The sequence below is a fragment of the Micropterus dolomieu genome, linkage group LG15 (assembly GCF_021292245.1).
Source record: "Micropterus dolomieu isolate WLL.071019.BEF.003 ecotype Adirondacks linkage group LG15, ASM2129224v1, whole genome shotgun sequence".
Classification (NCBI taxonomy): domain Eukaryota; kingdom Metazoa; phylum Chordata; class Actinopteri; order Centrarchiformes; family Centrarchidae; genus Micropterus; species Micropterus dolomieu.
In genome coordinates this window covers 18,605,513-18,621,183 of record NC_060164.1, presented here as the reverse complement: position 1 = coordinate 18,621,183, position 15,671 = coordinate 18,605,513, and the positions used below count along the sequence as shown (strand labels likewise).

Here is a 15,671-nt window from a genome sequence, read left to right as displayed (position 1 = left end):
GATATTGTTCTGTTGTTGCAGCCAATCACATAACGTGGAACTTTGCTGTAGTAAAAAAAAAAAAGGGTGGGGGCGAGAGAGAGAGAGAGAGAGAGAGAGAGAGAGAGAGAGAGAGAGAGACACACACACAGAGAGAAAGATACAGAAAGCAAGGAGTGAATATAATAAAAGAGAGATTTGGGTTTGACTCCTCTCCTCTCTTTCTTCATCCTATTATTTTCAAACCTATTTGGCCTGGCTTCTCTGAGACTAACTCTCCCTGCTATTTCTCCATCTGCCTCTGTGTGTTCATGTGGCCTCTGAGCACAGCAGAGTAGACTGCCACTACAGGACACACTATGGCATATAGTGTACATAGATACACACACTGGCATTGCAAAGTAATGCACTTTATGAGAGAATGAGTAGCCCATCACAGCAGAGAGAATGTAGGAAAACAAATAAAGAAAAGGAGAAAAGACCGTAGAAGGGAACGTGAATAGGAAAAGAGGATGTATGTGAAGGACGAGAAGGGAGAGGTGAACTTGGCTGGGTGTGTGTTACATGGGACACAGTGTCACTCTTCCTTGTCCTCCTGCAGCGCTGCTGGAAACACTGACGCTAACACATGATGACTCTTGCTGGAGGGGATACGGGTGGGTGGAGAGAGGGATGGCAAGGAGTACGGATTGAAAAACCCTCCAGAATCGGTCAGCCTCATCCTCCTCCTCCTCTCCCATACCAGACAAGCACAGCAGGCAGAGAAGGGAAATGAGAAAGGGGAGGGAGACAGGGCGACATAGTCAAGATGATTTTTAAATTTGGTGTAGGCTGCTATTAGGGCCATTAGTTCTTTTTGTTTATGTTTTTGATCACTGCCCATAGATCTTTGATGAGCTCACTCACCGGAATGATATTGGAAACAGAGTCAATTAAACAGATGCTGTGTTAATCTGTGGATATCAGCGCAAAGCTCTTTAGTAATCAAGCTATCAGCAGGGGGCCCGGGGTAGTTGGTAAATCATGCTCATATGGTAAACATTTAAAAGCATAATGCTACATTTAACTTTCCTACACAAATAACTTTGGTTTCAAATTGTAGACCATTGCCTCTGTTGATACAGAATCTAGCAGCATCCTCTCTCCTCAAACACAGATGGCTGTGTGTTTGCAGGGAGTGATTAGCATACTGACCTTCTCTTTTAATGAGTTGTATTTCCCAGGCAGGACATTTGAGCCAGATTCAGCATTCATTGTCCAAGTGAAATCTGAGCATGGAATAAATGCGGACCTTCAGTGGTGCGTCTGATATGTTTCCTATTGCATCTGAATGCCACCGTGATTATGAGCTTACCAGGATTTTAATTCGCATGCCCGCAATAACCCCATGTTCTGATCCTCATGCTCATCAATTATCTTTACTTTGTCTGTCTGAAAAAAATAAACTGAACAATTTAAATATAAAAATGATCACGTCCTCTGTTCCAACTTCAGATGTGATCATGCGTCAGTACACGTAGCTGAGTTAGGGTGGCTTCCCTTCTATAATTCGCATGTAGCCTGTAGTGCTGCAGTTCCCCCTCTGCCGTTTTGAACAGCATGACTTAGGGGTCCCAAAGGCGCAGCTGCAGGATTCGTTGTCCGCTGAATAGATAAACACTCACTGTCGCCTCTCCTCTGGACGGCTTGCTTCCCCTATGGAGAGTGGAGAGGAGACAACGCTGCTTTGTATATGAATGAAAATGACTGCCATGGCCAAATGGTGTTGTAAGAAGCGCCTGCAGCCTTGAGTGTGTGTTTAGCCGCAATTTGCCTGTGCACTTGACCTTTCATGCCTTGTTTTCATGCGATGGCAATGAAAGGTCCTGCTCCTGGGTGCCACTGATAAAGAGGTGTAGTCCTGGGTAGATAATTGCAAACCGACACACCCCACCGCAAAGCATTGCTTATGGTTTTCTAGCACCCAGGGGGTTGTGCATTTATTACGTGCCATTAAATGCAAGAAGGGTTGCCTATAAGATGGAAACGCAGATGCTGTTCATTCATTATGTCCTGCAATATGTCAGAGTCGTCGTCCCCCAGCTCATTATTGTATGGTCCACTTGCACCTGCGCTCCTGCGAGAGAGGGCTACACCTCACCAAATAAGGACATGTGAGAGACCCTTGTTGGGATGACGTTGAATGTGAAATAGAAAAGGACAGGAGAGTGTGGACGGTTTAGATTCATACCTAAACCGGAGGGGGAACACCGAGCTAATCTGGTTACATAAGAAGCTATTGAATTTGCGGAAGGTCTCTGCACTAATCCGCTCAACTATTCATGTTCAACTGTCCCGCGGCAGAATACACAGATACACACACTTGTGGCTCTGAAAGCTCACTGTGTGGCACAGAGGCTCCGCGGGAACAGGAACGCATGAAATAGAAAATAAAGATAAACGCGCAGACTGATATCTTTTAGGTTCACACATTTAAACGAATCTCTGCAGAAGCTGCTATGCCTCACGTTGCAAACCCGAACTGGCGACTTGTGCTGTTCGCGCCCGTGACGATTCCGCTGACGCGCCACTAGCCGCACCACCCAGGAGACGGAGAGGAGAGCTGTGAGCTACGGAACGAGCAGGGGACTGACTGGAAACCGGTCTCTCTTTCTCTTTCTTTTCTCCTTCCTTGACGATCGTGGATAGAAGCCTGCTATTGTGCAAAGTCGATAGACGATATTTAACGATCGACAGCGATTCACCAGCAGTAGCATCCAGGCTCTTCTGCAGAGATGGAGGTACCAGGTTTGGCGCACAACATCACCAGTCCATTAAGTCCCTGCGAAGGGATGATAAAGGACCTGAGCTTGGACGCCATACAGTTATGCGAACGAGATGGTAAGGAGAGGTTTATCTTATTTTCACTGGCATGTTGAAACATTTGGGCATCATAGCCATATTGTCAATTCCAGAGCGCCTGCAACACATACATACATTTGTCTGTTTTTTGCTGCATGTTGTACCCTTATTTTGTGTTTGAAGGGAGTAGAGGCCGGTCGCTCCGCCGGTTCCTTGGATGGATGGATCAATGAATGGATGGTGCGCTTGTGCGTGTGTGGAATAACTGAGTGTCTTTACAGTGGCAGCAAGGTTTTGATCATTCATGAGAGAGGGGTACTAAAAAGAAATGTACTTCCCTGTAAACTGGACACGAACGGGCGAGGAAACCATGTTAAATGATGAGTGTCTTTATTTCAGCACCACAGACATGGACAGAGACCGGCAGCCACCCGCCTATAAGCGCTGCCTCTTGTCTATTTCTCTGGGGGTTGCCATAATCAATTTATGTGCACATAGTGCATGACACCCTGTGCATCTTTATGATTCCAAATAACTCAGCTTTTAATCTTATATCTCATCCTCAACCCCCACCCCCCGTGTTTAAATGTATAATTCATCAAGTCATCCAGCTGCATCCATGCTGGATATAGTCTGTGGTTAACTTCACCGAATTCAAAAGTTTTGTTGATATTTGCCATCAAACAAAGAATTGAGATTCATTTGATCATAGATTAGAAGGCATCTAAAAGCTAATTTTATTATGTCAAAAGGGATAAGCAGTTTTTACATGAACAGGCTAAACCCTGATGCGAATTTAATGGTGGAAAGGAAAATAGCAAGTCATCATCAGGAGAGAATGAGAGGCTCAAACATGGCTGCACCCACGTGTGTGCACAGGCATCAATGCAATTACACCCAGTTGATTCCACATCGGAGTCCAGATGCATGATCACAGAGATCCCATTTTTAATTAAAATTCTACTAAAATTGTGTTAATTCACATACATGGTAATGGAATGAGATTTTGTGGCTGAACTGACATAAAGGTTTTTTTATTTTTTGCTATACCAGATTTTCTTGATGCATTTGGATTGGTTGGTTTGGACACTCATGGAGTCAATTGTGTGTCTTCACTGAGCCTCTAAATGACCCCAGCATCTGATCACAGTGCAGTCATTGTACCACCCTGCCTAATTTTCTCATCTGCAAGAGCTGCTCCTCATAATGTAATGCAGCAGGGTGCAGTTGATATCCTCTTAGTGCTTTGCTGGCCTGATTTTAAAGCTGCAATTTTAATAATGGTGTATAGACTGGGGCTGTACTTCTCTAATGGACCCTGTGCCTGCTTTGCACTCCCTGCTACATGTTTAGTAGGGAGCTTTTTTGATTAGCCTTTGCAGCAAGAACAGCCACTTTTATATTTATCAAGTAGATTGCCCAGTGTAAATAGTGCCTCTGTGTCCTTGAGACACCCACATACTCTCTGTTTATGGAGCAACACAGCTACATTGTCTACCTTCTGTGCAGATTCTGAAAACAGTTGGTGGTTGTCATATAGCCGAGTTGTTCCTAGAATTGTTAGTTCAGAGAATTCATGCACTGTTGATGGTTTACTTGAAACACTCATATTTTCATCCAAGCAGTTTAAGAATCATCACTGCACAACTCATGCTAATGCCTGTACAATCTATTATATAGTTGCAAATCAACTCATTACTGTGAACAGCATACTTAAGGATGATAAACGATTTATGTGAATTCTATTGGTTTGTAGTTTTGCTTGTATTACATTAGTGTTCCTGTTATTTTGACCACCCATTGAATTTTTATGTGGCAATTTCTAACTTAAAATGACCTCCAGAAATACGGTCTAGTTTACACTTCCCCTGCCACACCCTGCAGAAGACTGCATAGCTCTCTTTTAGCTTTCTTGTAAATGGACTGGTTTACTATCTGGTCAATATGAACATCCCAAGGACTGTATTAATTTCAGTTCCACATAGCTTTCTAAATTTATCTCCCAAATCCATTAATATTTAATTGCCAGCATGAGAGGCTTATATGCCTATGCTGACCCAGCAAATGGAAATGCATGCAGCTTCAGTAGGCCTACTGTCTGTGGGAAAGAGCTCTCTCACACTGAGGACTGTTTGAACATCTCAATGCACAAAAGAAATGGTGGGATACAAGTTGTATTGTGTGTCCCCTGTGTTAGAGGAGGTGTTGTAGCTTTAATGATTCAGTTTAGTGATGTGGCATGAATAAGTCGGGTTTAGGGAATGTTTTGCTAGGAGTGGGGAAATTACAGAATTGGAACAAATTTACCACCAACCTCTGCAAGGCTGACTAGACCACCATTTTGATTTAAATCCACAGTTAATGCGTACTATGGCTAATGAAATACACACTACGTGTTCTGCAAGGTCTTTGTGCCGTGGCTGCTGACATAATTAAGTTGGCATGATGGATGGCTGCCATGTATGCAACGAAGTACTTTGTCTGCACCGTCTGAAATCTCTCTGCTCTCTGAAATACTGCTGCTCTAGCGGTTAACACCCTCAGTCTGGCAGTGTGGCTGGCAGACAGACAGACAGATAAGGTCGCCAGTAACTGTTTCAAGTTGAAAAAAGGCTCCCTCAGTGTTGAGCCTGCTAATTACTAGTCAACAATGGCATTGTTTCCTCAAATGCAGTGCCTAACACTGAAACAAAAGGCTTATTTTTCAATCCCTGCAAAATCACAGTGGAGCTGAGAAACACCATGAGAACAGCTCTAGGGATTCTTACACTTTTCATCAAGCCCCATCATGATGTCAATTTTCTTGTTTTCCAACACTTTGGTTTTTGACAAAGTACCTGCAAAATTAAAGACATCATCGTTAGCCTTAACTGTGTTATCCATCCATCCATCATCAACCGCTTATCCTGCGTACAGGGTTGCGGGGGGCTGGAGCCAATCCCAGCTGACATCGGGCGATAGACAGGTCACCAGTCCATTGCAGGGCCACAAATAGACAGACACCACCTAAGGACAATTTAGGGTCACCAATTAACCTAGTCCGCATGTCTTTGGACGGTAGAAGGAAGCCGGAGCACCCGGAGAGAACCCACGCAGACAAGGCCAGGGCAACTGGGGTTTGAACCCGCGGCCTTCTTGCTGTGAGGCGACAGTGCTAACCAGTGGACCACCGTGCCACCCTAACTGTGTTATCCTTACGGTTAATTTAGTATGCTAACATAGATGGTGAGCAAGGTAAACATACCTGCTAAACATTGGAAGGTTAACTTCGTCACTGCGAGCATGTTAGTATGCTGACATTAGCATTTAGCTCAAAGCATTGCTGTGTCCAAGTACAGTCTCACGGACATGCTAGCATGACTGTAAACTGTGGACTTGTGAAAAGCTTATCCAATATGTTCTAACATGATAAATTAGCAAGCCGGCCTTATGACATGCAGCATTGTCTGAGTAAGCTGGCATTTTAGTTTGGCCAATGTTCATTGTGAACAGTTGTGTGCAATGACTGTGCTGGCAAGAGTTACAGGTACATTATGCAGCCACTTATCAGCAGCATAATATAATCACTTACAATTGACTTTACTGTATTACATGGTCCAGAACATTCTTTGAGACTGATTGCAGTGCAGTCTGACCCTGAAAATCCTCTTCAAACATTCCTGCTAACTTTCCTTTTGTATGTTTTTTCTGTGCCTGACTGCTGGTATATAAAATCCGTCTGTATAGAAATTCAAGATTTGAACCACAAACAGCACAGTTGAAGGAGTTTACAAGCAGCCTGTTGTTTTGAAATTTAAATTCTATGCAAATGAGAAATCATGACTCATTCTGGTTTTGAACAAGTTTAGAAAAATGGATCTTTCCTCCCTGAAGTTCTTTTGTATTTAATTTGTTTTTAAGAATAGGGATGGATCGATTTCGAACCCTGAAGTGTCCTCTACACCAATAAAGGATGTTATTAAGGTGTCTTTACTAGGTCTTTGTTTGCTGTTCAGTGGCATATTGATGTGTAAAATGTTGAACAAAGATTGTGTAACCCTGATGAAGACAGCATTGTATGCTCTCTGCCTGAGTCTATCCTGTACATTCAGAGGAACATTGATTTTCAAAGGCCTGTGAGTATTGATAACTAGTGAATGTCTGTGGCACTACTTATGTCTGCAGTTCAATTTTAGACCAAACACTGCAACATAAAATATAAGAAGCTCTTCTGTCTGAACTGAGTGCCCACTTGTGCAGTCTATCAGTGCTGCTATCATCTGCCAATTGTTTTTCCACATAACACACCTGCCAACAGTACTTGGGGAAAAGATTTTTCATCAGTAACTTAGAAGTGTGGACACACCATAGTTTCATATGGTGGACACTTTTATCACCAAATACCACTAAGGGAGTACATTTACATTATGTTATTAGGTGGTCTAAATGGAAATCAAATCACTTTCCTCTCTCTGGCAAAGTGCGCTAATGAGTAATTCACAGTATCAAGCCAGGTGTGTCTGGAACAAATCCTACCACAGAGAGCCATTAGGATGGCCCTACGTATGCATGTTAACAAGATTTTTATTGATCCCTCGGCATCTATTACTATTCCACCATGTGGTATTTTACTGCAAGCTGAGTAAAAGGGCAATACCCAATAATGTCCATTTCATAGGTTTTAGCAGATTCAACTGAGTAGGCTTTCCATCTTTGGAAGTTTAATGCTTTTGCTACAATGCAGATATTTCTGTGTCCAGCATTTTTTGGTGCTCTGCTCCAGCACTGCACCTATGTAATTTTGAACCCTCTGTTTAAGTGCACTGCATGAGTAATATGTGCTCCTGAACTCCTAAGCAAGGACAACTCTTATTTCACTTGAACATGATGAGACAAAAATTCCCCACCCGCACATCATTATAATACAGAGCAATAAATATACAAGTAATTATGACTCAACAGAATGAATATTAGCAACAACTGCAACTTCGGTGCAAACTCAAATTAGAGAGTGCCATGATACAATACTATCATATAACTTTAAACATATCAGACTCCCGTGTGAGATTGTAAAAGGTTTTACTCTGTCCCTTACCGCCTGACCTTCATCCTGCTTGGCTTTCGCTCCTCCATCTTTCATCCTGTGCTCTCAAGAGTCCCAGAGGATTTGGAGCACAGCTTAGCACTGTGTCTCACAAAGTCGGTGTATTTACCTGCAGGCAATTCTACCTGGTTCACATTATATTCATATGTGTGTATTCAGATTCATATTTGCAGCCAGCAAGTTGTAATTCATTCTATTCATTCATTTTTATTATTCATTTGTTAGTATGTTTGCATACTGATAGCTTAATTAAATTGTTTAAACCTATATATTGTGTTTGTCAATGGCATTCATGCTTATGCTTTGATATTATCAGTGAACAGTGGTGGTAGCAGGTTTCTGCCTGTCTCATGAGGATTTCCTTTGATTTTCTCCCAGTAAACTGCAGCCTTCACAGCTTGTTTTCCCTGATAACATCACTTTTAGCTCGACTGAGTGGCCCTAAGAGTGTTATGTAGGCAATATCTGACTGCATTAGCAAACCTCACTTTGTTTGTGTAATGCCTCCATTTGCAGGTTAATTAGGAGAGCATTAGAGTAAACAGGAGCTGGGAGGGCAAAGACCCACATGGAGTCTCCTTTCAGAGTATTTAACGGACATTAACATTTAGGAGGACAAGGAACTTACTCTGCTTCAGGCACAACACAACAACTGAGTTAGCGGGTTCTTCAACTTTGGTGTTTGGTTTTGTTTAGTGTTTACAGTCATATGCTGATGGTTTCCTGAGATAGCGAGAATTTGGGATAGAATGAGTAACCTGAAAGCTTGTGGTTTATAGTGAATGATCAATGATGAATGCTTATGACAAATCAGCACAAAAAGTTTTCTGATTCCACAACATAAAAAGATACACTTCACGATCCAGTAGTGCTAATATTTCCTATAAAATATGCAATAATGTCTACATTTGAAATACACATTTCCTGTCTGTTCTTTAAGAATTGTATTACTCAGCATTCTTATAAGAATGTAGGCATTTTGAAAACTTGCCTGAGAATGACAGGCCTCGTCTTTTTCTTGTTTTTGTTAAAGGTCAGCAACATAAATTCTCAGGTGGGATGTTATAGTGCTGACATCACTGTCTGGTCCGTGCTGACTTGGTGCCGCAAGGGTCTGCCCCATCATGTCACGTGTTGACCCTCTCAGTCTAAGCCAAACTTATCAGCTCAGTGGGGGTTAAATATAATGAGATATGGGCTTTAAATGCGGACCAACAGTAGAAAGAGATGTTTTCATAAATCAAATCAAAGAGGTGTCAGAGCGCCTGCATTAGGTCTAAGAGCCAAGCATAGTGCAGTTAGGCTGAGGAATCCACTTCTCCCAGTGCCCCTAAAATCTAGTTTAAGCCATGTGCAGTAGTAAATCATATATTTAAATACATAGTCTTACTGTAGTGTAAAGATTTATAACCAATGTTCCAAAGATTTGTCTGTGCATCACTCGAAAGTCATCTTTCCATACTACATTCACAAGTGCATAAGATATTTTGCGTTTCATTAATCATGAGCAGCAGTGTAACAATAGGAGGTCTTTCTTTTTAGGTTAAAGATGATTATTTTTGGTAATCAGCTAGCTGTGATTAGGAACTAGTGATTAGGACAAAAGTAAGTGGGGGGGTCTGATCTTGTCTGGCGGTAAAGAACATATATTTGTGTCTTACAGATGCTATTTTAAGACGTAAGTCATGATTTGAAAGAGCCAAGATAGGATAAAATAGCAAGACTAGGCTGCTAGAGCTGCTTGTACACATTGGGTGTAGGAATTACTTCTGGTTGTCTATTTCCTAAAATGCATCCATTTACAATGCTCCACTGTTTGAGTGCTGTGTGGAGGCGAGACAGGAGAGTCCACACAGCCCAATTATGGCATAGCTCTTTTATGTCGCCCTCTCTCAGCTGATGAGCAGAGATGGATGTTCCATGCTCCACCGCTACTGCCATTGTTTACACTCTGTAGAGTCCAGTCTTGTTGTGTATTACTCCCAAATTCTGCATACTGGTATTTTACTCACTCTCGTGTTTAGATCCAGGAGGGGGCACAGAACACACATTGTTGCCATGCCAAGTGGGCGTCTCCGAGTGTGACGGAAGGTCTATATTCATCCTAATTCTACAAAGCTCTCATTCAAACTTGTTTTGACATTTTTACTGGCCTCAGTGTGCACTTGGTTTGTACGCCTTTGTTACATGTTGTGTTACTTATAGGGACCTGGCAAATGCATGAGATGTATGCAGAAAAATTTAAGATTTACCAACTTATTTACGGGAAATTGTGGCACAATAGCCTTTCTGTATGTCCAAATAGGTAAGTAATGACATGACAAAAAACTGAAAATTATCTAACCAATGGCGGAAGTTCTATGACATTCACCAGTATTTTAAATGTTATTGTTTCGGGGTCATATGTATTTCCCGCAGTGTGGTAGCTGAGTTTTTCCCCCCTTACTGCTGATTATAAATGTATCCATCTTTGTTATGAAGAGAGGAGATTTAATCAGCAGCATTTGAAATATTTAATACCGCCTATGTTCTGCAAAGCAGATAGGTGTGTGCGTGTCGAGGGGCTGATGTGTTTCCATGGCAACATATATGGTCGTCAGCGACACAGGCTGTGTGTGTGTGTGTGTGTGTGTGTGTGTGTGTGTGTTTGAGAGAGAGACATGATGGATATACCACTCTTAGTACTGTCTGTGGAATAAATCCTGAGAAACTGCAGTAGTAAGGTGGTCAGCAGAGCATAGATGTGACATTTAAATGTGTATACTACTCAAGTATTATGTTATCGAGAGTCTCAGAAAATGTGATTTACAATCACTGATCAATGTCTCATAACACTTCCTGTAAGTTGTTAGATTCAAAACTGATTTTCTATCAAATTTAAATAATCTTTACTGGCTAGAACACGATTTGTCATCACGAAGGAGTGCAACACCAAATATGACAAACAACAAAAATTTCATTTTGGTATATACTATTGTTCTAATGACACTGACACTGTTTTCCAACTACACAGGAAGTAAATCCCAGGATGGCAGCATCTCTGAGATGGAGGAGCTCCCTGTTCCTCAGAACATCAAAATCAGCAACATCACCTGCGACTCCTTCAAGATCTGCTGGGACATGGAGTCGCGCAGCAAGGAACGCATCACACACTACTTCATTGACCTGAACAAGAAGGAAAACAAAAACTCAAACAAGTTCAAACACAAGGTAACGCTTTCAGCGCAGATAAACACATTTAAATGTACTATAGAGAGATGACTCACCAAAACGGATCTTGTTATAGTATCATTAAGTAGTAAATAAGGAAGAAATGTGTCAAGAATAAGAGGTTTTGTGTTTATGTGATTCAGTGTGTGAGAAAATTGAATAACCACAATGAGCCTTGATAGCACGAACTAGGCAATGTGCCAGAATAAATCGAGATAAATCTTAAAGTACCCTTAACGAAATTATAAAAAATATGAATACTAACATTTTTTTTTAATTCCTTTATTTAACCAGGTAAAATTCTCCTAGAGATCAAAATCTATTTTCCAGGAAGTACTTGGCATAGTGGGCAACGAATAATAAATACACAATGAGGCGAAGACACATGCTACAAAATAGCGGTATAGACAATATCGTATAATAGTAAAGATTTTCCAAACCTATCAAAATAAAGTAAAAACAAAACCTAACACCACTGGCAATGAAACTGATTTATCCTTCATGGCAATAACCATTCTGCAACTTCTTATTAGTGATAAAGATAGTTGTTGTGATGCTATAAACATCTGGAGGTATAATCCTGATAATCCCTGCTGTTTGAAACCTAAAACAGATGATTTGAAGCTGAAACATGCAACACAGGTACACCGTGTTAACTCTCAAGATAACCTGTCTTTTCATGGTGCTTTCAAGACTCCACAGCGAGCCGTTGCTCTGAGCACTAATAGGCTAATATCACTCACACTGCCCTCTCTGCCTGAGAGTAATTGCACCGCCAGCAGCAGCAGGAAGACTGCAGCTCTTCTAGTGGACAGTCAGTGATCTGGTTTGGTAATCTTACTTGTGTCATCAGCCTCCTTCCTTTCGTCCTGCAGTCACTTCTTTGTGTAGCTGAGTGTTTTTCCTCTTTCCACTCAGCTATAGCGAGCGAACCCATACTTGTATTTTGATTTTGGTGTGCAGCAACTGTGTTGGTGGATTAATGGGCTGACTCTGTTGCTAGGCAGGGGCTCCTGGTCCAATCAATGAGCTGCTAAGGCCCACTGAGTCTTGGGGGTGGGGGGGTAGTGTCCAGAATTGTGGACATACATTAACAAAAGGACAGCCACACAAATAAACTACAGTACGCCACTTCACTGAAATGTGAAGATGTGTGTGCTTACAAGCACCTACATGCAGCTGAAAGAGAGCCATAACTGAAGAAATCTCTTTCTGACTCATTCCTTCTTATCATCATTCACCTCCTTTTTCCATCCATCCTGCACTCCCTCCTCCTCTCCCTCCAGGATGTTCCTACCAAGCTGGTGGCCAAGGCAGTGCCCCTGCCCATGACGGTTCGGGGCCACTGGTTCCTGAGCCCGCGCACAGAGTACACTGTGGCCGTCCAGACCGCATCAAAACAGACTGACGGGGACTACACCATCTCCGAGTGGAGTGAAATCATCGAGTTCTGCACTGCTGGTGAGTAATATGCAGCTTGCAGTGCTATGACCACATACATTTTCAGTATGTGTGACATCAGCGCTGCCTTTGATTTTTGTCTGTACTTGACTAACTCAAGTACTGAAAAACAGTGGACAAAAGCGAAGGGCATTATATTTAAAGGAAGGCTAATTTGCAGAGTGGAGGGAAAGATGGATGGAGAGATGGATGAGGGGATGGGGAGGAAAAAGAAGGATTAAACGAAGGAGGGGAGCTGTGTTGTATAGCTTCTGATGCAGAGGTCAACAAGTTCAACGTCGCTGGCTAGAGGCTTAGAGTGGGGGTGGGGAGAAGGGGGGTTGGCATGGGGTATGAAGGGTAGAATTTAAGGGGGTGGAGGGGTGAGAGGGATGAGGAGCAGCAGCTGAAGACATGCAGGGAAAGAGTCTGTGGGATTTAAGAGAAATGTATGACAGAGAAAATGCTTTAAGCTTCACTCAGTAATAATTAAACCTACAATGCAAGGTGGTTGTTTCTCAGCCATAGTATTTGTCTGAAATTGCACGCTGAAGATACTGAGCTTGACTGAGTCAGAGCATGCGTGAGGAAGAGGGCTGTGCAGTGTGCACAAGCAGCGACTGACACTGCGTTAGAAACTTGTTCTGGCTCTGATTGGTTGTTGACACTAGAGCAGTTGATTCTTGCAAATTGCATAGGAGGAGCCAGAAGAACCTGATTTTTTTTTACTATATTTTTTACAGATTATTTGTATCATGTACTACTGTCAGTGGTATTTTTAGCAAATATGAGAAAAAGGTTTTTTTTAAAAGAATTCCATACTGCTGCTTTAAATCTGATGGTTGAAATAATCTGTCAGACACCCTCCATTAATGTTACTATAAAATCCTCAATTTCTCAGTTGAATTGTTAAACTGCCATTTATTCCTCCTGTATCAACAGTACTACAAGCCTCGTCTTCTTAGACAGACTACAGCCATGTTAGCAACCCTGTAAATGCTAATGTGAGCAGGCTCATAATAACAATGCTAACATGCTAATGTTCACCACCTTAGTTTATCATGTTAGCATGCTAACATTTGCTAATTTGCACAAAGCAAAGCATAGTTGAGACTACATTTATTACAATGTACCCTGAGTCACATTAATGTACCAATTTTCATGGCAATAGTTCTAATAGTTGATGAGACATTTGACTCAAAACCACCATGTGAACTTCAAGGTATCCTTCCATAGGGTGGGGCAGTTGTGAAATAGATGAAGAGAAGCAGGTGAGATGTGAGGAAGGAGAACAGGCAGCACAAGAGTGTGAAGGTGCTATAAGAGAAACTGATGAAGGAGAATGCTTAATGATGTTGTTGATCCTCTAAATCCCAAGTGGGTAAAAGATGCCGCTGCAAAGACCTTCCATTCCCGTAAAATCCTCAATCAGCTGAACTGTTTAAATTCCATTTATCCTATTATGTCTCACTATCAGCAGTACAAGCCTTGTCTTAAAAAAAGACCATAGGTTTTAACAGCTACATTGCCGAATGTATTTTTCTCAGCTTACAGGCAGCCATTGCTTTCCATTCATGTTAGCAGCAACAGCAGCAGCAGTATGAAAAACAACATGCAGAGACTTGCAACCTGCTTGATTGACATTTATAATCTTTCTAATAGTCTTCTATAAATTTTGTTCAAGATACTGTATCCTTGCATAGAAAGAGCAGAGAGCTATCCCCAAATCATCCTTTTCGGTGTGTTCAAGTGCAAGTAAAAGCAAGAAAATTGGAATGGGGGAAACTTCATTCAATTATTATGAAACTTATTATATGCTTTCGATAAAATGGATAAAGGCAAACCTACTCACATGGCAGTGAGTGAAAGGAGATTATGTTACTGAAAATATTTTTGGTCTAAATGCAAGCTATTAATATGAAGAAGTTAAGGGTGAAAGGATCTCAGGATCATTGAGAACACATGCACTGTTCATGTTCCATCCTGCACATAGTCACTCTTGTTTGTTATAATTGTTATAATTATAAAGAGCCAGCAAGAGACTGCTAGATTTTTAAAGTATCTAACCAAAAAAATACCACCAACTCCCTACAAAGCCACTACCCCAAAACACATTTTCATGTGCAGTGCAACGCGCACAGGTAGGTAGGTAGACAGTCAACGTTATTACAGTCTTGTGACAGCCTCATTATTGTGTCATTTGATGTATTGATTGCTGTCAGGATGTAAAGAGAATTTAAACAAATAAAACAAAAATGTCTCTGAAATAAATTGCCTAAACCAGCTTGAAATGATTGAATTTCTACTAATGACAATTGTACATCCGCATCAGCGGCTCATGATGTGCTGTCTGTTTTCCAGATTATTCCACTGTGCATCTAAACCAGCTGTTGGAAAAGGCAGAGGTCATCGCTGGCCGGATGCTGCGTTTCTCTGTCTTCTACAGGAACCAGAATAAAGAATACTTTGACCATGCCAGGTAGGCAGCTGGCCTTAGTTATTTCTGAGATGTAGTGAATGTTGTCCATAATTTCAGTTTCATTTGGATCTTCTCTTTAATTTCGAATTAATGTGACCACTTTTATGTCAGAGTTAGTTTGAAAATGGCATTTAGCTGTTTTTAGCAGTATTTAAATATGTGTCAGTATTGCTTTACTCTGTTATGAAGTTGTGTGGTGTGGGGACAGAGAGGACCCAAAAGCAGCACTCTGAGGGAAGGAGGTTTATTGAGGGATAAAGGGGTAGAGGGACTGGAGGTCTGGGTGAGTGTACCTGGGAGGGAAACGGACAGAGAGACAGGGTTAGAGATGACGGCGACAAAGCACAGGGAAAATGTGAAAAAACAAGAAACATGAAAGCCTGAACAAAGAGGTGGCACCGGGTATGGAGCAACGACGATCAAGCGAGGATGGTGTGGAAAACCGGGGTTGAAATACAGACAGGCATGAGGTGATTACTGGCAGGTGTGGCAGGCTGACGAGGTGGCTGATGAGATGAAGGTACAGGTAGTTGGCTGGGCTCAGGAGCAAAGGGGGAGAGAGAGAGAGAGAGCACACAGGGGAGAAAACACAGGGAGGCAGGCAGGGAACAGAAAACCAAGGAAAAGGCAGAATAACTG

General features: G+C 41.9%; 1 protein-coding gene across 1 annotated transcript in view; it reads left to right on the top strand.

The window, feature by feature from the left end:
* Positions 1-2,438: 2,438 nt before the first annotated feature.
* Positions 2,439-15,671, top strand: part of LOC123984191 (phytanoyl-CoA hydroxylase-interacting protein-like) — a 19,508-nt gene continuing 6,275 nt past the window's right edge. Inside the window, exons 1-4 of the mRNA XM_046070941.1 lie at positions 2,439-2,859; positions 10,917-11,113; positions 12,400-12,574; positions 14,915-15,032. Coding sequence (XP_045926897.1) covers positions 2,754-2,859; positions 10,917-11,113; positions 12,400-12,574; positions 14,915-15,032 — 596 coding nt within the window. The 5' untranslated portion in view covers positions 2,439-2,753. The remainder of the gene's footprint in view (positions 2,860-10,916; positions 11,114-12,399; positions 12,575-14,914; positions 15,033-15,671) is intronic.